The 24,963-nt window shown below is 46.0% G+C and overlaps 4 protein-coding genes across 5 annotated transcripts in view; 1 reads left to right on the top strand and 3 right to left on the bottom strand.

Moving 5' to 3' along the window:
- Positions 1-1,151: 1,151 nt before the first annotated feature.
- Positions 1,152-2,356, bottom strand: cdca5 (cell division cycle associated 5). Its single transcript, XM_015054453.1, has one exon. The coding sequence runs from the start codon at positions 2,329-2,331 to the stop codon at positions 1,537-1,539; it is 795 nt and encodes a 264-aa protein (XP_014909939.1). The 5' UTR covers positions 2,332-2,356; the 3' UTR covers positions 1,152-1,536.
- Positions 2,357-2,564: 208 nt separating this feature from the next.
- On the top strand, positions 2,565-10,987 carry psmb2 (proteasome 20S subunit beta 2). Its single transcript, XM_015054454.1, has 6 exons — positions 2,565-2,679; positions 3,894-4,016; positions 4,088-4,158; positions 10,046-10,208; positions 10,625-10,674; positions 10,805-10,987. The coding sequence occupies exons 1-6, from the start codon at positions 2,589-2,591 to the stop codon at positions 10,904-10,906; spliced, it is 600 nt and encodes a 199-aa protein (XP_014909940.1). The 5' UTR covers positions 2,565-2,588; the 3' UTR covers positions 10,907-10,987.
- Positions 10,988-13,004: 2,017 nt separating this feature from the next.
- On the bottom strand, positions 13,005-21,363 carry tfap2e (transcription factor AP-2 epsilon). Of its 2 annotated transcripts, none has more exons than XM_015054446.1 (7): positions 20,866-21,363; positions 19,372-19,815; positions 18,254-18,308; positions 16,731-16,956; positions 15,203-15,321; positions 14,366-14,504; positions 13,005-13,739 (listed from the first exon to the last, which is right to left on the bottom strand). In XM_015054446.1, the coding sequence occupies exons 1-7, from the start codon at positions 20,893-20,895 to the stop codon at positions 13,484-13,486; spliced, it is 1,269 nt and encodes a 422-aa protein (XP_014909932.1). In that variant the 5' UTR covers positions 20,896-21,363; the 3' UTR covers positions 13,005-13,483. The 2 variants fall into 2 exon arrangements, with proteins under 2 accessions (XP_014909932.1, XP_014909933.1); XM_015054447.1 differs by lacking the exon at positions 20,866-21,363 and adding an exon at positions 20,328-20,706.
- Positions 21,364-22,238: 875 nt separating this feature from the next.
- Positions 22,239-24,963, bottom strand: part of ncdn (neurochondrin) — an 8,914-nt gene continuing 6,189 nt past the window's right edge. The window contains exons 4-8 of the mRNA XM_015054442.1: positions 24,269-24,432; positions 23,962-24,200; positions 23,662-23,877; positions 23,450-23,592; positions 22,239-22,784 (exon numbers count right to left, since the gene is read on the bottom strand). Of these exons, the coding sequence (XP_014909928.1) occupies positions 22,366-22,784; positions 23,450-23,592; positions 23,662-23,877; positions 23,962-24,200; positions 24,269-24,432 (1,181 nt within the window). The 3' untranslated portion in view covers positions 22,239-22,365. The remainder of the gene's footprint in view (positions 22,785-23,449; positions 23,593-23,661; positions 23,878-23,961; positions 24,201-24,268; positions 24,433-24,963) is intronic.

Raw genomic sequence — 24,963 nt, 5'->3', positions numbered from 1 at the left:
CCACTTCTACACCCCCCACTTCTACACCACCCACTTCTACACCACCCGCTTCTACACCACTCACTTCTACACCACTCACTTCTACACCACTCACTTCTACATTTCCAAACTCTACTCCAAACATGGAGAAACGGCATTCAGCTTCTAGCACCACAGATCTGGAACAAACTTCCAGAAAACTGAAAAACAGCCGAAACCCTGAGTTCCTTTAAATATAGACTAAAATCCATTTGCTTTGATTAATAACTGGGACATTGATCAATATATTTCATCATTCTGATGTCATTTGACAAAATAATTGGTTACTGTATGATGTTTTTATCATGTAAATCACTTTGAACTTCACTTTGAAATAAACACCACTGATCAATAATCTATAAACGTCCCAGAGGAATGTCTGCTAATCTGGGAATAATCCCTCTTTTTTTTCCAGATATTTATTCATAATTTCCTTTGGATTCTGTTTTGTTTTTGCAATAAAAATTCTTTTGATTTGGATTGATTTACTAATTATCTTATTTCAGTTTTAATCTTCACCTTGTCCTCATTTAATGGTTTATCTGCTTTATTAAACAATCAGAGGAAATAATCTGTTTCACACAGCCAGGTAATCCTGCTGCTTCAGTGACTAATGTCTGAAGCAGAGCGAAGCCTCACGCTCCACTTGGACAATAAAAACACAGGAAACATCGAAAGCCTTAAACATTTAACAGTTCTTATGGATATTTGATTAGTAAATAAATTTGCCACCTGCAGATGTTTTCTCCATCTCCTCTGAATCAAAATATCTGATGATGTATGTTTATTAATATTTTTGGTGAATCCAACAATGCAACATTGAAGCTTTCAGAGAAATGTTTAACCTTTCACATTTATGGCTGAGACGATTAATCGGATTGATTATTAAAATAATCAGCTAGTTTAGTAATCATCAGCTGCAGTATACAAACAAAAAATTAAACGAGCCAAAGGAATATACTCAGAGCAGCAGTTAAGCCCAAAAGGTACAAAGTATATGAACATTTTGCATTTAAAATAAAGAAAACCCTTTATAAATCTGATTTACCCAGAACTAAAGAAAACTGGATTCACACAAATAAAACCAGTAAAGAATGAATGAATGACATAGAACTGCTGTCTTCAAGCAGATGTTCTGATTTTCTTCATTCTGGATTTATTCAAACAGGCAGAAAATCCAGACAAGAGTCCAAGAATAATATGTTTAATAAAAGCGTCTCCTGGATAATATGCAATTCCAGCTTCATAATCCTAAAGCACTGAAGAAGAGCCAGAATCTTTCAGATGGCGGCAGTATTTACATAGTCCATATCCCGGCAGTCTGGTTCAGGTTCGGATAGAAACTAAATGAAGGAAGAACCTGGAGAATAAACTATTAAGAACAGAACCGGAAGCTGCAGTTCGGTCCATTCAATTAGAAAGATCATCCGGTGTTTCTATAACTATAAACTAACAGCTTTACACAGAACGCCCCGCCGTCCGATCAGCCCCGGTGCTGTGAATCTGTCCGTCCCCCGGTCACTCCACCACCAGCTCGAACTGCTCTGCCTCCCGGAACTCCGCGTTCATCTGGGCCGCCAGGACCTCCAGCTCCTCGGTGTTGATCTGCTGCACCTTCCGCTTCTTCCGCTTCTCCTTCACCACCGCCACCCCGGGGATGTTCGGGTCCGGTTCGGGTCCGCATTCATCGGCCTCTAGCATAGACGCGAATGACCCAGAAACCTCCAGGGAGGACCGGGAGAGCTCCACCCGGCTCCGGACCACCTCCGGGGTGTTGAGCTTCTCGAAGCCGAACAAAGTCTCTCTGTGCCCGGGGCTGTGGAGCGAGCTATCGCTGAGCTTGCTGTACGAGCGGCGGACTTTCTGGGTCCAGACCGAGTCACGTGGATCTGCGGGCTGAGAGGCAGCCGGGGGAGAGGATGGCAGGATGGGGGACGGTATGGGGGGCTGCGGCTGCGTCCTCCTCCCGACTGAGGAGGACGGGCCACTGGGTGTGGGTTCGGGGGCCTGTTGCCTCTTCTTCCCGGCTGAAGTGGGGGTCCAGCGGTTCGAGCCGGGTTCCGGGTTTGAGCCCTTTGTTTCCTTGAGGTTCTGAGACCTCCTGGGGGTGTTCTCCTTGTTGTTCCCGGTCAGAGCTGTGGTTTTCCTGGGGGCGATCTTCCTCACAGTGATGGACCGCTTCACTCCCAGCGCCATCTTGGTCTCGCTTTCCCGCAGAGCTCCAGGGGAACTAAACCGAGGAGATCGTCTCCGTTGCGAGCCTTGGAGGTGGTTCGCCTCCACCATTATGGTGCGGGGGGTCCCTTCGCTCATCCCGCGCTCTGTCCCGGTGAGATTTCGGTTAATATTCCTGGTAATCTGATCAGAATTCCGCTCAGTGAAACGAACACAACAGCGATCCGTTTAAAATTACCCGCCCTTTGTTTCTGGTCACGTCTTGATGACGCACTCAGGCTGCGACAGTTAAACTCCGGCTAACTTTTGCTGTGTAATCCGAACAGGAGAAGCTCTAGTGCGGCTTCATCTTCTCTGTTTTCCTCTAATAATCCACATTTCGCCCGTTGGACATCATGGAATATTTAATCGGGATTCAGGGACCGGATTATGTGCTCGTCGCTGCTGATAATGTTGCTGCCAGCAGCATTATTCAGATGAAACACGGTATGCTACCTTGTTAGCTTAGCTTAGCATCTGCTCTGCCGGTGGATTTGGGTCTTGTTTCAGTCTGTTTATACATTTTAATGCTCTTATTATAAAATATAGCTGGATTCTTAAGGTTGTATTATTATGCTATAGAGGGTAGCGTCTTATTATACTTAATGGGAAAAACTGAGGAAAAATTGCGCTACCGGCGCTGTTACTATCAGATTTATTACTGTTATTGTGCTCTTTAATTTTATCCTCCAAACTGTCCTGGCTCTTAATATTTAATCACATTTGAAGGTGATTTTTGCTACGTTTACCCCGACCTGGCCTGTAGGTTTAACGCTAACAGGCTGGATGATGAAAGTGAAAGTCGTGGCTGCTTCTCTCACCCTGGTAGCAACTCGATCTGTTTTCTGTTGAAAACAACCAAACAGTTTATGACAAAAGCCCAGGACTTTTCCTGATTATTCCTCTATCAGAGACTCAGACCACCTGATCATAACAGGTTCATGATAATCAGTAATAATTCAGTTTAAAACCACATATAATAATAATAATGCAGCTTTCACTGAGGTGAAGAAGTGGCGAGGGGAAAACAAGGCAGTCAAGACTCTCGTTTATATTCATGTTTTCTCTTTAAATCAGGACTGAACACATGGATGTTCTCTGGAAATGTACTTTTTTATTTCATGTATTTATAAAGTAGCTTTTATTTGCTGAAATTTGCATCACTCTGTATTAGACTTTAATTTAAAGCAGACATAAAATACCCAGGTGAACTCTGCCAACCCATGTGAGCTGTTTAATAAATCTGTGCATTAGAATGAGTCAGGCTGAGATTATCAGTTTAATAACTGAATAAAAATAAAGCAGCAGCAGCTCACAGCATTTCCTCTGTTCCTTACAGGTTAACACCAATATAACCAGCTTGTTGGTTAGTCAGGCTATCTGCTCTGTTAGAGCCTGCAGTCAGTTGCTTGTAGAAGAGTCGGCTGCTGTTCATTTAGTTTTCACATCACAACTGAAATATTTCCAAACAGCCACATTGTCTCTGATATCTGAAGGAAAGTGAAATGCATTGCTGCAGTGTTTAGCAACAGATGAGGGAGGGATCATTACTGCAGAAATGGTGCGACAGAAACATTTCCTGGTTTTCCAGCCTCAGTGTTCCCTGATAGGTTCTGGTTCTGATTAACCTGAACCCAAACGGTCGCTCTGCTGTCTCTCAGACTACGACAAGATGTTCAAGCTGAGTGAGAAGATCCTGCTGCTGTGCGTGGGCGAGGCGGGAGACACGGTCCAGTTCGCCGAGTACATCCAGAAAAACGTCCAGCTCTACAAGATGAGGAACGGTACGCTGCCGTCGTCTCCTGTCCTCAGCTCAGATCTGCTGCTGGTGCTTCATCTTCCTTCTGATTTCCAGGTTATGAACTGAGTCCGTCAGCAGCAGCAAACTTCACCCGGAAGAACCTGGCAGACTATCTGCGGAGCCGGGTAAGCAGTTGACCGCTACGGTCACCCACCAGCCCAACGCAACCAAATCTGACCTTTCACCCTAAAATAATTGAACTAATTGCATCCGATAGTTTTCAAAGCATCTGCAGTCTGAATGCTCATGCTGCATTTTACCTGACTTTTACATCATTGAAGTGAGATTCTGCTGGTTTTCAGTTCAGTTCAATCCTGAATGCTGTCGATCACAAAGTGGAAAAGGGATTTTATTTAAATCAAGAGCAAAACAAATGACAGACTATTGGTTATTCAAAAAATCTACAAAAAGAAAAAACATTAGTAGGACAGCTTCTATTTCACACCAAACAGAAAAACACATCTTCAGAAGTTGGAATCCACAGCAGTTCCCACTGACTGAAAACGCAGAGGAAGTTTTCACTAACAGGTTCTGTGTTGATGGCAGAGATTCAACATCAGTATGAAATCATCCAGAACAGTCCGACATGTAGAGTCAAAAAATATTTAACACTCATTTGGTCTCACAAGTTATAAATTTAAATGACCAAAACAAATGTTTCTGACCTTTAGCTATGCGTTCAGTCTTCTATTTAAAGGAAAATCCACAACAATAAATCTGCTGAAGAAATGATTTGTTTTCTTCTTAATATCCTGGTTTTTATTCTTTGCAGCTTTAATCATTAGAAAAAAAGACTGTACGTATGCAATATATGTGGACCAGATGTATGGAAGTGCAGCCATGTTCTGTTCTGATGATGAGGCGAGTAGCGGCGTCTCCATCGGGTCTGAAACAGAATCAGCTTCACCAGGTTAGCTTCAACGTTTTCATCTTCTAAACACAGAAAAACAACAAATCAAACATTTTCTAACGGAAACACGGAACTGAGACGAATCAGACAAATCTCATCATGAGCTCACAGACTTGCATGTCATCTCCACGTCCAGAACCTTCTCTGGACCGAGTTCTGTTCTCTGGGCCACAAATCAACTTCATCCATTAGAGACGATTAATGAACCGGTCAGACTCGCTAGCAGAGCCACCGATGATGGCAGATAAATAGTTTTCCTGGAAAGGTAAGTTGTTTCTCTGCCATTAGCACATTTTGCAGCATGTACATGAGAATGATTGACAGCGCTAAGCCCCGCCTCCTGGCTCTGATTGGTTGTTTTCGGTCAGGAGTGTTGCATTTCTTCAGACAGCGACAGCAGCTCATAGAGGATCGATCTTTTCACAGATTATCTGACTCAAAGTGTCACAACATGATGACAGATTTAACAGATTTGGAAAACAGATTTTTATAAAAGTTTTAACACATCAACATCAAATTATCACCTGCAGCTGGACTTTTTTTAATAAACAACTGAGGAAAACCAGCCAGACTGAGCTGCTCATGTCAGACTCTGATAACTAGAAGCTTTTTTTCCTCATTAAAACATTTTTTTCTCATAATTTTGGTAAAATTGTGTTTATTCCAGTAGTATTAAGTTTATATTCTCAAAATGAAACAGTTTTTGTAGGCTGGCCCAGATACTCCAACTCACAGAAAGGATGGCTGAAACAAAAGCCTCTTTTTGAAACTATTTTCTGTCATTAGTAACTTGAGCGAGGAAAAAAAGTTGCTTAAAGTGGGATCTGGTGTGAAACCGATTGTAATTTTAAGCCTGTGGTCTTCCCTGGCGTCCGCCCCGTCAGAACCTCAGACCAACAGGAAGTTCAGGAGCCGTTTAATCTGGGGATCAGAGTTTGTGCCAGCAGACGAATCATATCACACGTTTTAATCAGACAAAGTGTTGCAGGAATCCAACAAACCAACAGTTTGTCACTCAGAACATGTCTGCAGCTAAATATGGGGTGCAAATGATTTGCTAATTATTTCATTTTACACAAAGTCCCAACTGTTGGTAAAAAGTGAGTTGTGCATAAAAAGTGTCACTGCAGAGGGAAGCTGGGTGGGAGGATGAACTCGGATCTGCTGCATGCGTCCGACTCACCAGTTGATCCGTCCGTCTCGCTGCGACTCGATTCTGTTGCTAATTTGTTGCGGCGGTGCAGCCGCGGCCTGTCACAACAGCAGAGGGTGAAAATAATTACAAAAAACAATTAGTGAGGCAGAGGAGGGAATGTGGGACACATGGAGGAGGGGCCGCCTGGTGAGGAGGAGGAGGAGGTCCCAAGGGGCGCAGCAGACAACAACACACACACACACACACACACACAGAGGCGGTGTGTGTGTGTGTGTGGGAGAGGCTCACAGGGACCTGTAAGATCAGGATCAGTTTGTTCAGTCAAGGCTGAGCGTGTTGTGCAGGATATCATTGATATTCATGCTGCTGTGCCTCACGGTGATGAAGATGCTCGTTACGCTGCAGCGTCTCAGGAGTGGAGACAAACCGAAGCTTCTCCGCTGCTTCCCACACCTTCCTCCAGCTATCCCCTCCTCCTCCTCTTCCTCCTCTTCCTCCTCCAGACGCTTGTTAATTATTGGCTTTAGAAACATGTTGAGTCTCTGGTCCAAGAAGGTCTCCAACTATTTATCAGATTAATGAGGAATTATTTGTGTTTATTCCCTTTGATTAGCTTAAATAACCAGGATTTAATTAGATCCTATAGTAAATTAGTTTTTATTAAATAGGCCTGTTGATACCTGTCAAGTTTTGGTCTTCAGAATACGGGATTCATCGGGGGGCGAGCATAGAGTAACGTAATAAGACCGGGGGACTAACGTTAGACCTGGGAGAACAGCTACCATGAGAGCAGGCAGCACAACCCGGGACATTTACAGGGAAATGATCATACAGGTGAACGGCGGGGAGGGGCTAAAACACGGTCGGCCCACAGGTATGGACCTCACAATTACAAGTTTTGCTGGACAATTAATTGTTCCAGAAGTTATTGCCATAAACGATATTGTTGTTTTGACATTATTTGACAGTAATATAATAATGCAAGTATTCATTCTCCAACATCAATAAACTTTAATTTCTAATGAAGATTTGACATTGGTACTGAGACATTTTAAATATCCAAAACAAATAAACAAAAAATAAAATGAATTATGAAGTCTCTGTAACCAGAATTGTAATAAAACGACTAGTTGAGAGTTTAAAAATCCTTTGAGTTTATTAGCAGCTTTCTGTTGCTTTTAAAATGTGATTATTATTTATGTTTTTAGCTGAATTCTGATGGTTTATCAATGATTCTTTCCCCTCCGTGCTGCTGAGCTGAACATCAGCTTCATGTTGTTAAAGCTCCAGACTTTATTCCTGCAGGACAGATTACAGATTAACCCCCCACCGGGCCTCCGGAGGCTCCGGGCCGCAGAGAGGCGCAGTTCGCTCCAGTCAGCGCCGGGCGGCGGCGCCTCGCTCTGCCGCCCAGATAAACAACTCGGCTAACCTCTGGAGGGCTGCGCATGCGCTCAGAGAGCGGCGGGAACCACCTGAGGTCTCGCGCCGGGAAGCTAAACGCAGTAGAAACGAAGCGGCTCGGACTTTGCTCAGGTTCTGGTTCTGATAAAGCAGAAACGGAGTGTCTTCAGCAGCAGTTCCCTCGTTGATCCAGCCCCGGCCCACATGCGTTGATGAAACATTCGCCATAACAGGCCCGCAACGGGCGCAAATAATTAGAGGCGCCATATTGCAGGCAGCGCCTCTGCTGCGGCGCAGATGAACAATTAATTCAGCAGATTGAGGAGGAATGGCGGTAAAAAGAACCGGGCCTCCGGGGGCACAGCGAGGAGGAGCGTTCAGATGATTCACTGAAACTGGTTAATAACCGCCCGGCTCGGCCCGGTGGCCTTTAATGGCCGCCGGTCGGAAGTAGTGACCGTTCTGTAGGCAGCCTCACTGCAGTGTGTTCATCGCGAATGGACCGGACCGCTCAGCAGCGGAGACTTTTTATTCATCGGACCCGGAGAGACATTAAGGAGGTTCTGTTTCTCTTCCAGAACTTTCTTCCTGATTCAGATGGATTGTATCTGATCGGGTTCTGGTTCTGACTCGTGTTAATGAGGCTGTTTAACTACAACAGAGCTGACCAACAGTCGCTGTTGACCTGAGACATGTTGGAGAAATCTGAGGTTCAGCGAACGCAGCATGAAGGCTGGAAGTCCATCCATGAAAAAAGTCCAACAGGCAGTAGTTTTGAGTTTGGAAGTCAAAATTTCAAGAATTAAACTCACAGTTATGACTTTTAATGTTATCTTTATTTTTATTCTCAATTATTGACTTTTATTCTCAAAATTATGATTAAAACTTGGAATTATAATTTTTTGTAATTGTGATTTTATTCTCATTATTATGACTTTAAAGCCGATATTTATGACATTCTCATAATGTCAGAGTAAACGTGTGGGGAATAACCGAGTTCTCGTTGACCTGACCCGTTCTGTGGAACAGAACCTCCAGAGTAACAGTAATTTAACGTTCTGGTTCTGGTTCTGGAGCACCTTATGGCCTGGCTGTTAGACCGGGTTGGGACTGCGTGGTTCGGTTCTGGAGCGGCAGCCTCACTCTGCAGGTGTGTTCAGGTGAGACCTTGGTGTCACCCTGTGGGGGGGAGGTGTCGGGTTAACAAGGTGCTGGTTCCCTCTGAGCCCGGTCTGCTGGTTCTGCTGCCAAGTGTTATTGTTAGTGTAGCCGGAGAGATGGCTGCCAGCTGGGGGGTTCACGCCCTCACACACACACACACACACACACACACACCTGGGGATCGGTGTGTGTGTTGGAGACACTCAGAGCTCCGCAGGGGACCGGCAGGTCCACCTGGAGTTCTGAGGCGGTTCTGACTGCAGCGACCCGTCCTACAGCTCCGTTTAACCAGAACGTCTCCCGATGAGGAAGACGAGGAAGAGGAGATGTAATTTAAAAACAGAAACAGGGGGGAGGGTGGAGAGTTCAGAAGTTTTAATGAGCGCTGGCGTTTCGCCAGGGCTCAGGGTGACGAAGAGGAGGAGGAGGAGGGGGTGATGGCGGAGCAACAGGGGTGCTGACTCCCAGCAGATGTCACACTGCCCCCCCATCCCTCCTGCCCTCTGACCCCTCCCACCTCACGTCTCATAAAACAAGTTACTGTTTACTGGGAACTCAGCCAATCAGGAAGCAGGAAAACCGCCATCATCATCTCAGCTTCCTGTGGATCCATCAGTGGAGGAGGAAGATCATCTTCATCGTCAACCCCAGAAAACACTTTGATGATCCAAACTTCAAAACACAAAAAACGCTGCAACCACAGAAAACAGAAGCAAAATAGAAAATACAGCAAATTTGAAACCTTTCTCCACCAAACACAAGTCCTCCAGACCACTAGGGGGAGTCTGGAGTCACTAATATTACTTATGTAAATGTCCTGAAGTTTTATAACATTGGAAACGACTGCATCAAAAAAGACTAGGTAAAGAGTTAATGCGCTAACCATGGAAACAGGTTTCTGGTGTGGTTGATGCTAGCTAGCAACCTCTGCTTCCTGTTAGCAACCTCTGCTTCCTGTTAGCAACCTCTGTTTCCTGTTAGCAACCTCTGCTTCCTGTTAGCAACCTCTGCTTCCTGTTAGCAACCTCTGCTTCCTGTTAGCAACCTCTGTTTCCTGTTAGCAACCTCTGCTTCCTGTTAGCAACCTCTGCTTCCTGTTAGCAACCTCTGCTTCCTGTTAGCAACCTCTGTTAGCTGCAGTTTTGTGTAGCATCAACATCTGATGAAACATCTTTGCAGCCTGGATGATTCGTTCCAAACCAATAGAGACATTGGAACCGGAAAGCCCAGTCAGACCCTGACGTCTGACCCGGTTCTGGTCCGGTTCGGTGAATGTTCAGACACCAACATGACCTCGGTTTATTCCTCTGCTGTTTAAGTTGAGTTATTGCTGTTCTCCACCACATGCAGAACCCTAATCCTGGTGTCCGTCCTCCTGCAGACTCCGTACCACGTCAACCTGCTGCTGGCCGGACACGACGAGTCCGACGGGCCGGGCCTCTTCTACATGGACTACATGGCTTCGCTGGCCAAGGCGCCGTTCGCCGCCCACGGATACGGAGCGTTCCTGACCCTGTCCATCCTGGACCGGTACTACAGACCAGGTAGGAGCAGAGAGACGCTCAGCATCGAGAACAACAGGCTGAAACTCGGAGGCTAAAAGCAAAACGCTTTTATCTGAACTGTAATAAAAGTAAATCTGAGAGCAACAGAACCTCCAACGTCCACACAAACATTTAAAGTAATAAATTAATTAAATCATTGGAGGTCCGGTTCTGTAATGTTTGGACTGAGCCGTTCTGTTTCTTCCCGTCATCCTGACCTTTGACCCGGTGGGGGAACCGCCTGTCCGGACCTCTCTGCTCCGGCTTCTGTTAAATAAATTAAACTCTGCGTGCGACTGGGTCTGCCTGGTACTTGGAGGTTCTGTTGAAATGAACCCTGACTGGTACCAGCTTCGTTACGGGGCTGAGATCGTATTGGCTGTGGTTCTGTTAAAGAAAGTTCTGTTGTGCTGCAGACCTGAGCCGGGTCGAGGCCGTGGAGCTGCTGAGGAAATGCGTTGAAGAGGTGAGTCTTCCTCCAGCCGGAGCAAACTCTGAAAACCGTTCTGGGTCTCTGGAGTCGTTTGGACCAGAGGTAGCCGGTTCTGTTAGCATCATGCTAACCGCTCTTCCTCCTGTTCCTCTTCCTCCTCCAGCTGAACAAACGCTTCATCCTCAACCTTCCCTCCTTCAACGTCCGTCTGATCGACAAAGATGGAATCCACGACATGGAGAAGATCACGCTGACCGCCAAGTGATCCACCCAGAACCCAGATCCAGTTTTTTACCTTTGACCTTTTGTTCTGTTTCTGTTCCAATAAAAATCCCCAGACACACCAGCTGCTCCTCTTCCTCCTCTTCCTCCTGGTGCTTTCTATCTGAGATCGACTTGTCAGCCTGGCTGCATGTCTGATCCGGTTTGGGTTCTGGTTCTGACCCGGTTCATGAGGCTAAATAACCACAACAGATGTAAATAACTCATCGTTGACCTGAGATGTTAGAGAAATCTGAGGTTCAGTGAATGCAGCATGGAAGAACAAATAAAATTGATCATAGTTATGAGTTTTTAAATGATTCCATTAATAAAACTAGTAATTAGTACTTTTATCCCCAATTATGGCTTAACATTTTAAAATTGACTCATTGAAATTGATTTTTTATTTTCAGAATTATCACTGTAAAGTTGAGACCAATTCACAAAATTATGATTTTTATTCTTGGAATTACAACTTAATTATGAACTCAAACTTATTTCTAGTCTCTAAAAAAAGACTAAAGAGTTTTTAGATGTTTTTCCACTCAGAGTAAAACTGGTTTCCTGTGAAGCTCCGAACTGGACCTGTTGTCTGAAGCAGTTTAACACCAGTAACTGGGCCCGAACCAGCCGAAGGTGTGTGTGTGTATGTGTGTGTGAGAGAGAGAGACTCAGATGATTAATAAACATGAAACGCAGCGGAATCTGACGGGAAGAGCAGCATATGTTTGCCTGCAGGCGCCGAGAGGCGGAGAGCGGCCCGCTGAGTGTCAGAAACGGGTGGGGGAGGGGGGACGCGGCAGGTAGAAACAGGAGGAGTGTGTTTATGTGTGTTTTCCCTGGAAAGCAGTGATTGAAAGAGTCTCGTCTTGGTTAAATAAAGTGAGCCGGGGAGGTGGGAGACGAGCAGATGGGTGGAGGAGCGAGGCGTTGGGGTGAAGTTACGGAGAACAGCGGGGCGACGTCTCCACGGAGCCCTGAGGAACTCCACGCAGCTCCACGCTGGATCTTCAGGTAAAGGGAACACGGAGCCAAATGATCCGCTCTAAATGGATCCAGGCTATTTAAACAGCAGGTTCTGGTTCCCCGTTGGGAAGAACTGGACCACAGAGAAGCTTCCAAGATTCCCAGGAACGTTAGGATTACAGACGGGAACGAGATCTGGATCCGGAAGATCCGCTGAACTCCAGTAGGTATGTCTGGAGACGAAGCAGGCCTTTCAAAATTAAAGTTTTTATTAAGATCACACCGATAGGACCAAATTAACATCCGTCATTTGTCTTGTTTTTAAATACCGTTAGGACTGACATGTATTTATTTAATTAGCTTCACCAGCTCCGTGTTTTAAAATTTTAGTCACCTAAATCTAATAACGGCAGGTAGATTCTGTTAGCCGGTCCAACATTAGCGGCGTCTCCATAAGTTCTCCTTCCGCCAGTCAACACAGAATTGAGGCCATAAATCAGGGGCCCACAGTGGCTCCTGGAGCCCCGGCATCCTGCAGGTTTTATTCTCTCCCTGGTTTAACGCGCCTGAGGCCTGAGGAGGTTCTGACCTGCTGAACAGGTCAGAACCTCCAGGAGAGAATAAAACATGCAGGATGCCGGGGCTCCAGGACCCACTTTGGACCCCCCTGCCATAAGGTTTATTTCTTTATTTATTTTTTTTAAAATACAAATTTTTTAAACTGAAATTTTTAAAAAAAAAAACTTTCAAACTGAAAACAATGAAACTTATTTTCCGATTCAATGTTTTTTCTTTTCAGTTTCAAAACTTTCAGATAATTATTTTTCTATTCTATTTAAAACTGTTTTCAGTTTCAATCATTATTTTTTTTTTTTATATTTCAATTTTTATTTCTTTTGAACAAACTTTTTGGCCCCAATGTAGCTCCACAGCCGGTGATGATACCTTGACATTACTTTGAAAAAAATCTGTTTTGGTTACTGAAATAATATGAAACTAACCCAAATAATTAAATTCAAATAAAAAATAAATATAAAATGATCTTTCTGGAGCCATAACTTCTGCTTCTGTTAGCCAATTAGTGTTGAGTTGTAGAAACGTCAACTTTGAGTCTGCAGAAGATTTAACCTCCTGAATGAACGAGTTCTTAATTCTTTAATAATATATTACATTTATGTTGTAATACAATAACAGTAACAATAATAATAATAATAAACACACACTGAAAGTACAAAATGATTTCTGTTACTTTAAGTTACAAACACCTGAAAATAAAAAAATCTCCTGTAACTGAGAGGACTCCATTTCCCATGAGCACTGCCTGCGGAGGACTACAGATTGAATAGTCCCAGACTCCTGTAGATCCAGAACCGGGTCGGATATGGATTCAGAGCCTTCAGGTGTGGGAGTGGGTGTGTCTGAGTGGGTGGGAGGGGCTTGGAGAGTCCACAGAAACAGGAATAAACCAGAACCTCCTCACTGGGAGGTCAGAGGTCCATGCGGCGCCATGAGGTGTTCCTACAGTACAGATATTGTTAGCTCCGCCCCTCAGTGGGAGGAGCCTGCTGGCAGGTAGAGTCTGGTCCTGAGGGTGGAGGTGGCTCCGGGCCTCTCCTCATTTCTGGTGCTTCATCTCCTTGTCGTGGTGACCCTTCCCTCCTTCCTTGTCCAGCATCTTGACGGCCTCCATCAGGTAGCTCTGAAAGGCCGACAGCGCCGCGCAGATGGCCGGCGTGCCGAAGCCGTGCGTCAGCAGGCTGAAGTGGGTCAGGCTGCCCTGGATGCCGGGCTCCAGGCAGGGCGTGGGCCGGCTGCCGCCCAGAGGGGAGCGGTCCTGGGTCATCAGGTCCACAAACTCCTTACAGATCTCCCTGCAGAGAGGAGAGAGGAGATCACAGCAAACAGGAAGGTATGAGCCATGATGGGTTTCCTCAAACTGCTGCTAACCAGAGATCTGATCCTGATTCAGAAGAAATTCTGGTTCTGATTGCTCCTGAAGCAGAACCGCTTAAATTTTCCACCAGTTAGCTGGAATGACTAAAATACCTAACGGTCTACTGGACCATCATTTTCTACCTGGTGGTCCGGTAGAACCATCTGTTTGTTTGAACCAGAACTCCATCATCTGCTCCACCTCCAGCTGCTCTGAGTCAAACCAACCTGTTCCCCTCCTGGCCTGTGGGGGCGCTGCACCAAGAACCACTGAAGGAAACGACACTAAAACCTCTGAAGACACTGAGAGCAACTTCCTTCTTCACCATGGAAACAAGATGGAGATTTTAGAGGTTGGAGGATTTCTCTTTAGGCTAAAGACCAGGAGCCATTTCTGCTGCTAGCGCTAGGCTAGCACGTTAGCTTTGGTTGTGTTTACCCAGAATGCCCTGGGTCGTATTTACAATGTGGAATAACTGGAGCTTTGTGGGCAAATGATTGACCTGCTGCTGTGAAAACCTTCGCTCTGTCCTGTCAGGTCATGTGATCAGCTGATGGGACTCACTTGGTGGCCAGCAACATGCTGCGTCTGGTCGGCAGCTGGTCCGGGTCGCTCTGCCTGCACAGGTACTCAGCCGTGGCTCTGGCAGGAAACTCCGTCTCACACACGTAGCCAAAGTCCCGGGCCAGATGGACCGCCTCACCTGCGGGAGGAAGAGGAGGAGGAAGAGTTAACCTAATCTGCATCGGTGGGCGCCGCTAACTGAAAAGCTAGCTGCGCTAATCCTAAAAACCTAATTATGAACATTAGCTACGCTAAGGCTAACGCGCTTTACCAACTTCAAAATAGTCAAACTATGTTCAACTAAACTTTTATGAAATGGCGAAGTAAATCAGCGCTTCAGAATAATTTAGGATTCGTTTCTGTCTGTAAAATGAACCTCAGCAGGAAGCAACAGACTCCTGCTCTGGATGAATCTTTCTGGAAATGAAGAGTTTCTGGATGTTTTTCCAGATTCACACATTTATTCAGACCTGCAGATTTTCCAAGCATCATTTTACATACGATGGTGAACTATGAACATGAACTAGATCTGAGTCAGTGAACTGAACTGGAGCAGAGAATCAGTTCACCAGTATGCAGCTGGTTTGTCTCGCTCTCCTCCAACAGCTCTCTGCAGTGACACCGTGCGCACACATACACACACACACACACACACACACACACACACACACACACACACACGGAGGGTGTGTGTGCACGCTTGCAGCTATCAGAGTCATCCCTGTTTGTTCATGTGTGCTGAAGCAGGGACAGCTTTCTGAGAGTTTCTGTCAGTGTATGCAGGTCACTGTGTGTGTGTGTGTGTGTGTGTGTGTGTGTGTGTGCGCGCGCGCCTACCCTCCACCAGAGATGTCAGCAGAGTGACGTTGGCGGCCTTGCGTCGCCCGGCGGGCAGGTTCAGCCCAATCTTCTCCAGACGCTCTCTCAGACAGCGGCCACCATTCTTCGACTTGGCCCTGAGGGACGACACTGAGCGCGCTCAGAACGGGGGGTGTGTGTGTGTGTGTGTGTGTGTGTGTGTTTTAGTGTGTGTGAGCCAAACAGAGAGAGGCTGAAATCTGTCTCATGTCAGCTCTGATAGTTTCTCTCTTCAAGCTTCTCTTTTATTTTCTTCAGCTTCTGTTTATATTATCTATAATTTAGCATTTTTACAAAAAAATTTAACTGTTTTTTTTTTGTTGTTTGTTTTTTCATTTCTTGGACCCGGTTCTGCAGGAAAAGAGCTCATTTCTGTGTTCTTGGCGGGTCCATAAAGTTCTGTATGTCCCTTTTTCTCACTCCTGGGTTTTGGTGACGTATTCCTCCTCCAGAACAAATAGATCCTGATTTCTGGACAGATCTGCGTTGATTCATCCGCCTGAAGCTGCAGCTTCAGTTTCTGTACATTTAATTTATTTATATATTTCTACAGACATTCAGTATTTACTGTCATTATTTTACTCCTTGGTATTTTATTTGTTGATATATTCATCATTCAGTCATCTGTCTTCATGGTTCTGATGTTTTTAAATTGCTTCATTAATAAAATATTAAATCATCCAGAATTGTGTTTTTTTAATTTTATTGATTGATTTTTGAGTTTGTGCGACTCTTAATAGATCTGATTAGAGATTTAATTTCAGATTTCTGGATGAGGATTTTGCATCTTTGAAGCGTTTCAGAGCGAAGCGGCGCCGCTGTCCTCAGGCTGCTTCATTAAACTTCTTCTCTTGTGATTCAGTCCCATGACCCAGTTCTCGGTTCCGGTCGGAGCCGCAGGTTCAGTTAGCAGATCTGAGAGTAAAAAGCCTCATGGAGACGTGAGGAAGGAGAGGTCATGTGACGTGAAGCTGCTTAATTACAGGAAGATTTACATCCAAAGTCTGAATTTCAGCTTCCTGCTGCAGGTTCTGCTCTGTCGGACCGGGACAGTCCAGGTTCTGTTTTCAGCTGCAGCTCATTTCAGCAGATAGAAGGGGCCACTTGCAAAATTAGTCAAAAATTTACAGCAACAATCTGGATTATTAAACTTGTCAAGGGAAAAATGTGGGTTAATTTTCCAAAGTGATATTCTCTCCATGTTAATCATTTATTTGGAAGTGTCAGTTTGAAACTAAACATTTAGCTTCCTAGCTAAATATCTGAAGCTAAACTGTTAGTTTGAGGCTAAATAAATATTGTTGAAATATTAACCCATTGTCCTCTTATAACAGGGTTTTGACTGATCCCTATTTAGATCCATTTTGATCTTTACACTGTTTCAGCCTGATGAGTTCAGGTAACCTGGGAAATCTCTGTTGAACAAAATACTTTCTCTTTATTCCAGATTTAGCCGCTAACTTCTGAACATGGAGTCAGAATGATAAGCCCCGCCCCCCCAGCTCACCTGCGCAGGACTCCGCCCAGCAGCGAGGCGTTGAGGCACTCGGGTGGAGACAGGCGGCGCTGCACCTCGCCCACTGTCACCTTGTACTTGGAGGTGGAGCTGAGCAGGGAGAGGCGTCCCGGGACGGAGCAGAACACCTCGGCCGGGTTGGACACGGCGCCGACGCTCAGGCCCTCCTTCCCGATGGACAGCGCCGACAGGGCGGAGCCGTTGAGCTTGGAGGGGACTGACGGAGCAGAACGAGGTCAGGCAAGTTTCTAATTTACAACTCCTTTTCTTTTTTATTTAAAAATGTTTCATTAGTTTTATTTTCATTTTAAAGAACTACTTTTTTATTTATTTCCTTTTTAAAAGTTTTTTAAATGTATTTTTTATTTAATTTTTGTCATGAATTATTATTATTATTAATTTCACTACTTTATAAAATATTTACCTTATTTTAAGATATATATTTCAACAGTATTTTTATATTTATTTTACCTAAAACCACTTTTTTCCATTTTAATTTCTTTTATTTAATTTTTTTACTATTATTATCTTGTGAATAATCTTGAATGGAGATGACCTTTGACCCTGTGCAGCAGTAGGTTTTCCCGCCCTGACGTTGTGCTGACCTGATGATGACCAGTCACTTCAAAATTAAAAATACTTTAATGATCCCAAAGGGAAATACTTCTGGGGGTGTACTTACTTTTCACATCTTTATTTAATAAATCCTGACAGTTTAGATTCTGTTTCTGTTCATTTGAGGAAATTATTTTAAAATCTGGATCAGAAGGTAAAACCCCAAAATTTAATCTGTTTAGTTTCTGATTTACAGTCAAATCTTCTGATTTCTCAGCTGGTTCCTTCTGGTTCCGGTGAAAACCCAGAAGTACTTTCCACTAAGCCACGCCCCCCGCCGTGCGTCACGTCCAGGTGGGAACGAAACGCCTCCAGGTGTTTTTATCAGCTCCGTTTCTGAACCAGAGACCGAAACGCAACAATCCAGAATTGGCAGAACCTCTCTTCTTACTCTCCGACCCCCACACCTCTAACCCCCTCACCTGCCCCTCTCACCTGCCCCCCCAGCAGCAGCTTGGGTTTTCTAATCGGCCTCGGTGTTACTGACGGTGATTTTAGACCATCAGCCTCTGTAAATTTATCCACAACTCCCCTTTTATCACATTCCCTGCGCTTTTCTCCCCTACACACACACACACACACACACACACACACACACACACACACCCTCTCTCTCTCATATGACCATGAACAGTTCATTAAGAATCTGTGCCTTTGGGCTGCAGTCTGCAGCTCAGTATTAGAGGACTTCTTGACTTCAAATAAAAAAGCAAAAAAGAATTATTTATAGTGCGCGTGCGCGCGCGGGTGTGTGTGTGTGTGTGTGTGTGTGTGTGTGTGTGTGTGTGTGTGTTAGTGGGACTTGTGTTAGAGTCCTGAAACACAGAAATCCCCCCCCAGCATGTTGAACACAATTATAGTGCTGCACGCATGCGCAGAAGACTCTTCTGTCCTCTTACCTTTTTTAATGACAGAGTGGTCCAGGATGCCCAGGGCGGATCCTTCCTCCATCCCCTACACACACACACACACACACACACACACACACACACACACACACACACACACACACACACACACGCGCGCACACACACACACACACACACGCACACACACACACACGCACACGCGGTTAGTGTCTTCTACCCGCGTGCACGCTGTCTGAGGTCAAAGATCGCCTCACTATAAAAAGTAAAATTTGATTCTGAAATTTCATTGATTTTGGAGCAAAAATAATAATATAAATAGTGATTTAATTTTTTTAAGCAAATATTCAAATTGTATTTCTGCGCAACTTGACAAAAATAATCAGAAGAAAAACTGCATATTTATTTGTGAGATTTAATTAGGATATTAAAGTAACATCGTGACTTTACGTCATTAATCAGAGCTGCGTGTCAACACGGAGCGTGGAGCCGCCTGGGCATCGATTCGTCTCGCCCTGTTTCTGTTGCGGCTGCACCTGCTGCAGGAGGCCGACTGCGCCAAAAACAAAAAAACTGCACAAAGTGTCCTTCAGCTGCGCCGTGAGACACGGCGGGATGCACCGCAGCTGCGTGCGGGACTTGATTTCCCAAAGAAAATGTTTTCATTTACGACGAAAAAAAACAAGAGATGTGATCAACAGTTACAGTCCAGATAAATAATAATTTCAAGATGTTAGGAAATATTGTTCGTATTTTAAATATTATTTTAAACTGAAGCAAAATTTTATCTCGCATTTTATAAAAATATGTTAGTTTTTCCGTTTTAAAGGCCTGAATGATTTTTTTAAAGGGCCTGAAGGATTTTAGGAAACTGAAATAAAATAAAATAAACATTATTATTACAAAAATAATAAAAATCAGAAACAGAATTAAAATTAAACAGAAAACTCTGATGATAATAAAACATTTAAATCTTTTTTTTTTTTTACTATAAATTGTTAAAGCAAAGTAAAAATAATGCCATGGGCCTTTTTAAATACAAAAATGTAGATAATTTCATTTTTTATCTAAACAAATGATGCTTAAATAATCTAACAGTTGAGAATTAAAGTTTTCCGGTTTTGAAGCGGATGTTTGCAGCAGCGGGTCACCTGCAGCTCCTCCAGGCCGTGGTGTCCCAGGTGCATCCCCAGGGCTCCGTCCCCCAGCGCCGCCGCGCCCTCCCCGAGCCCGTGCAGGAGCCGCGGCACGGCGGCGTACTCCCGCCGGGGGTCCAGGCTCAGCGCCCGGTGCGACTGCGACAGCAGGCCGCCGTCCTCCGAGCGCGACCTCTGGGAGTGCCAGGCCGCCTGCTGGTGCTGGTGCAGCGGGTTGATGGAGGGGTACGGCTCCGGCAGGTGCGAGTAGGCCGAGTCCTGGCTCTGGGAGTACGGCAGCGAGGACTGCGGGTAGGGCGGCGGGAAGTAGGGCGGCTGGAAATCCGAAGCCGGCGTGTGGCAGAGCGGTGGAGCCGCGGAGTAGGCGGCCTGGTTCAGGGAGGAGAGCTGCGACAGGCGGCCGCTCGGAGAGGAGCCGCTGAGTCCGTCCGCCCGCTCCTGGAGGAGAGACCCGCATGAGAAAACCCGCAAAAGCCTAAACTAACGTTTACCAAAGATGTGTAATAAAAGCAATATATTTAGAAATCTGAACTATTTTAAACATAAAATCACTTTTAAAAGTGAATTAAATATTTTCAGGTTGAAGTGATGGTGGCAGCAGCCGCCTGTGGAGTCAGAGGTCAGAGGTCAGGACAGCTAATGCACCGCTGCGGGGGCCGCGGGGGTGACCTGTAAACACTGTGCGTGGACAAACGCAATAGAAAGTGCATTGACACATCCAGCCGCATCGGCTTTCTGCAGCTGGGTCAGGCGGGTCGATGCGGGTCGATGCTCCGCAGCCAAACCAGGCCACGCCAAACCCGGTCACTCCGGGAACATCCACGCAAGTTTCTCTTAACAGCCAAACTGGATCCAACCCCGCAGAGCGCCGCGCAGACTGCGCAATCTGGAGTTTAATTAAAGAGTCTGAACGCAGCCGCAGCCCCGCACAGCCCCGCACCCTGACTCACCATGGCTGAGTATGTGTGGATCAACATCTGGGCGCTCCGCAGACCCGGGAGGAGACTCGTTGAGCACGCGCAGATTCCGGTGACGCTCAGGTGTGTCCAGGTGTGGCCCGCGCCCCTCAGCGCTCCATCAAATGAAAAGTGTCCGCCGCCGCTCGCCGTACACCTGTCCGGTTCCGAGCTGGAGAGGAAGCTGTTGCCGGAGACGCACGCGCGCACGGAACACACACGGACTCGAGCGGCCGCTCCATGAGCGCGCTACTTATAGGGCGCGCGCGCTCCCGGCGGGAAGAGGGGAGGGGTCGGCGGGTCTTAAAGGGACACTCCGGTCCAAACGGAACCGCTTATTCCTCAGTATTACTTTAAATGACTTTACGCAACGATTCACAAAATAAACACATTATGTAAAATATTTTCTCTAAAATACATTTTCAGAATAAAACTCCAGTTTTTCTGCAGATTTTATGATGACAAATAAATCCCAAAATAATCGGAAAACCCGGCTGGACCCAGCGGAACCAGTCAGAGCAGCGGAGGTTACCTCGGCTTTGGTCCGGGACTTCCACAGCATCCTGCGGTTCGGTGCGTGGCTGCAGCGCAGGGGTTAAAGTGAGGAAGAGGAGGAGACGGGCTGAAGGTGCAGAGAGGAGTGAGTTAACTGGAGAGGAGCAGCAGGAGTTTGACTGGATGGGGGGAGGGGGAGCGAAAACTTTTCAGCAGAGACCATCCCACAGCCTTCCACCAGAACCGGTTCTGAAGGTCCAGTAGAACCTCTGAGGATTCTCCAGAAAAAACATCAAACATTAAGAAAACCAGAAAGTTGATTTGATCCAGTTTGGAGGAAAATCATAAGTTTTAAAGCAAATCTCTGCAGTCAGAGTTAAAACTAAACCGGAAGCTGAAGCGTCAGTGACACCAGGGAGAGAATAATGTGGGTTAAAAGGGACAAGTCGGGGTTCAACTTCCTGTTATTAATAAATGTCCCGGTTTCAAGCTAAATGTTTAAACGAAATATACGAAAAACAAGATCAAAATGTAAGAAATGAAGCCAATTTTCCTCTTAAACCAGACTAAATAATTTTCAATAATTTTAATTTTAATAATTTTCATTGAGCAATTTAATAAATTCTCCAGTGGCTCCGGTCCTGGGCGGAATGGATCCTGAAGCAGCTGCTGCAGGTGGGAAGGAAAACTGCTGAAACTGGAGCAGAAAAGTTCGGCAGCTCCAGAATCTGCAGCAGGAAAATGATTCGAGTCTGGACCCATTTCTGAAGCAGCTTCTCCACAACTCGGTCCGGTCCGGTCCAAAGGTTCTGTCTGGTCCAGAACTCTGCTGGGTCTGGTTCGTCTGAAAGCTTCAACATTTTCTGTTTTCAAACTGCTCTGCAGCAGGACCGGTTCCGCTGGAGAAAGAACCGAACCGGGTCATTCATCATCAGGTGATGAAGAAAGGAGGAGCGCGAAGCAGCAAAACATTAAAACCAGGAAGTCAGAATCACGTCACTGGACCGGAACCAAAATAATCAGTTTATATTAAACCAAAAAAAGAAAAAGAAAAAAAACCTGAAAAATGAAATTACAGATTTTATATCAAGCTATAATTTAAATACATGTTTTTAAGTGTAATCCGGTCCAAACCCATCAGAATGTTCCGGTTCTGATCGCAGCCGGATCTCCTGATTGGTTTTATGGTTTTAGTTACAAAATAAATTATTTTAAAAAGGAGGTTCTGGTTCCTGTTTTTATACCATCAGAAACGGATCAGAACCTCTCCAGAACTCTGGGATTAATCCAGAGGAAACGTTCGGAAAACGGGATGATCCGGGATTCTGTTGGTCTGCAGAAAACTGATGCCAGTGCGCCACCTGCTGGCGGCAGAGAGAACTGCTGGATCAGAGGAAGGAAACGGGAAACTTCAGTATTAAAATAGATTTTTATTAAACAAAAGAAAGAACTATAACATGATCCAGAACCTGATCAGAACCAGAACCCGGTCCAGAGCCAGGTAAAGAGCACACCAGGCAGTTCAGCAGAACCTCCTTTAATCTTTAAGTCCCACCGCCGCCTTCAGCCTCTTCATGCGGCCCAGAGCCCCGCCGCTCCTCATGGCCTCCCGGACCTCCCGCCGGCAGTCCGGGCAGCGCTCCGCCACGGCGCACAGCGCCTCCTCCAGCGCCTCCTGGCTGTGGCGCTCTGGCGCAGCGCCGCTCTGCGTCAGGACGCCCACGGTGTGCCGCAGCCAGCCTTCGTCCCGGATCAGCCCAGAGAGCCACGGCTGAGCCCGGACGCAGCCGCCCAGCGCCTGCAGGGACAGACGCCACAGCTCCGCCGCCTCGTCCCAGCTCTCCTCCCAGTCCGCGCTCACCTGGACCGGACCAGAACCGGAACCGGGGCGGAGGGCACCGCGCAGGAACCGCAGGGTTACAGAGAAGAAACGTCTCTGGCCCGAATCCACCGGACCTGAAGACAAGGGAGAGTTAGCAGAGTTAGCAGGACGGACAGACAAACAAATAGGAGGAGGTCCGGTTCAATGCAGCAGGAGGTTCTGATTCGCTTCAGGCCCGGTCCAACCACCAGCTTCAAAAAGTGGTCAAACAACTTTCTATTAGTGCTGAAAACAGTGGCAACGCCAGCTTAAACGTTAGCTACACTAACCACAAAGCGCTAATCATAACGCTATTTAGCTGAAGCTAACACTAAAGCGCTATATCTACATAACATATAACGTGCTCAATTCAAATTATATCTGATTTCTAGAGACTACAATCCTCCAGCACCGACAGAGTCTTGACATTAAATACTCTAACGCCATATTAACAGCTTGCTCTATTTTGTTCAAAAAAATAAAATATTTGAAAAAAAAAAAAAAAAAAAAAAAAAAAAAACAAGAGAGGAAATGGAACTGGATTCACTTAATTCAAAATAAGAGCGTGAATATAAATAATTATAAACAAACAACTTGGAAAAGTCCTAATAGTCAATAAACAAAACTTCAACACAGTTGAACTTTATTTACTTGAGAATTTACAAAACAAAACTTATATGGAAAATTTAACTTATGGGAAGCTAAATGAAAGGTTAGCTGGAAACCATGATCAATTAGAGGATTGGAAATTAACTCTGACCTCCAGTTGGAGCCTTTAGCCGGCCAATCATCAGCCCCAGAGTGCAGTAATTGGCTGCTAGAACCAGGAGGCGGGGCTTATTCATCAGAACAGGAAGTGCTTCACTCAGGTGGGCCTCCAGGGTTCTGAAACACGGATCCTTCCTGGAAACGGACAGATGGAATCAGAACCAGAACCAAACACCAGGAACCAGAACCAGAACCAGCAGCTACCTGACGCTGTCTGGCTCCGTCACCGTCACGTTCAGGAGGGCGGAGCACGCCGTCTCCATGCTGGGGTCTCTGGGAAGCGCCGTCTGGCTCTGCCCCCTCAGGTCGGTCCAGGTCCGGATCAGGAAGTCCACCAGCAGCGCCGGGGCATCCACGCTGAGCAGCACCTTCCTGGGGGTGTCCTCAGCCGACAGGTGGCACAGGGCGGGCAGCAGGTACCTGCAGAGGGGGCGGAGCCTCCTTCAGAAGGGGGCGGGGCTTGTGCCACAGCAGAACGGCTCTTGCAACAGGTTCTGGGTTTACCTGAGAGCCCCGGTGCCCGTCCAAGCCCCGCCCCCCTCGCTGACGGACAGCCGGGCCGTCCAATCAGAGAGGCTTGGCTCGGCAGCTCCCTCCTGCAGGTGGCACCGGGCGTAGCCAATCAGGAAGGGCAGCAGTGCGGTCACTTCCTCCTTCAGACAGGAAGTCTCCTCGGCCAGCCAGGCGCAGAGCGCCCGGAACGTCGCCAGCACAAACGGGTCGGAGAAGCGGTCAGGCTCCACCTGAGGGAGAGGAGGCGCATTACGCTCTGCAGCGCCCCCCGCAGGAGGAGACAGGTCCAGGTGCCCACCTGCTGCAGGTAGAAGATGACGGCAGAGAACGCCTCCTGCAGAACCTCCAGAACCTGCCGGCTCTGCTGCAGACTGAGCGCGCTCAGAGCGGAGCGGTGAGGCGGCGCCGTGTCGCCGGCGGTGCAGGCCTGCTCCATGGCCGCCTCCATGATGCGGTAGCATCCTGCAGGGAGGAGAAGAAGAAGAAATGAGCTGACTGCAGTCAGCTCTAGTAGGACCAGAACTACGGAGAGAAATTAGTCCCAATGTCTTTGCAGTACGTGAATCTGCATTTATGATTTTTTTTTATATATATATTTTTGAAATAATCTTTTCAGATTTTTTTTTAAATCTAATTATTTCCAACTGGTCTTTTTAACTTAGATTTTGTATTGTTTGACTTTTTTTCCTTCAAATTTTATCTTTAAACAAATTTGAAACTTGTTTTCCCCAAATTATTTCTTCAGACTTTTGTCAGACAAACTGTAATTTTTGAAATGCCTTCTAGATATAATATCAGAGTTTCCAACTCAGACACTGGAACTGCTCTGTGATTCAGGTAACATCTGATATGTTCATAGAAACTTATCCACTAAAACTGTTTTTCAACCGCTGTGTGTGATCGTCAGGTCTGCCGTGGAAATTATCCAATTTCACCTCCCGTATTTTCCAGACTATAAGCTGCTACTTTTTTCTTACACTTTGAACCATGCGA

This window comes from Poecilia latipinna, unplaced genomic scaffold, assembly GCF_001443285.1.
Source record: "Poecilia latipinna isolate Pla-1442-1.1 unplaced genomic scaffold, P_latipinna-1.0 Scaffold1252, whole genome shotgun sequence".
NCBI lineage: Eukaryota > Metazoa > Chordata > Actinopteri > Cyprinodontiformes > Poeciliidae > Poecilia > Poecilia latipinna.
Note: the sequence above shows the minus strand (reverse complement) of the source record. Positions and strands in the feature narration are given on the sequence as shown.

What these genes read in the sequence shown, in the direction of transcription:
- cdca5 (XM_015054453.1), bottom strand. Translation starts at nt 2,331, where the DNA reads ATGAGCGAAGGGACCCCCCGCACCATAATGGTGGAGGCGAACCACCTC.
- psmb2 (XM_015054454.1), top strand. Translation starts at nt 2,589, where the DNA reads ATGGAATATTTAATCGGGATTCAGGGACCGGATTATGTGCTCGTCGCT. An exon ending in CAGACTATCTGCGGAGCCGG is followed by an intron (nt 4,159 to 10,045) that starts GTAAGCAGTTGA and finishes GTCCTCCTGCAG; the next exon opens with ACTCCGTACCACGTCAACCT. An exon ending in TGAGGAAATGCGTTGAAGAG is followed by an intron (nt 10,675 to 10,804) that starts GTGAGTCTTCCT and finishes TTCCTCCTCCAG; the next exon opens with CTGAACAAACGCTTCATCCT.
- tfap2e (XM_015054446.1), bottom strand. Translation starts at nt 20,895, where the DNA reads ATGCTGTGGAAGTCCCGGACCAAAGCCGAG. An exon ending in CCACTCTGTCATTAAAAAAG is followed by an intron (nt 16,957 to 18,253) that starts GTAAGAGGACAG and finishes CTGCTCCGTCAG; the next exon opens with TCCCCTCCAAGCTCAACGGC. An exon ending in CTGGGCGGAGTCCTGCGCAG is followed by an intron (nt 15,322 to 16,730) that starts GTGAGCTGGGGG and finishes GTCGTCCCTCAG; the next exon opens with GGCCAAGTCGAAGAATGGTG.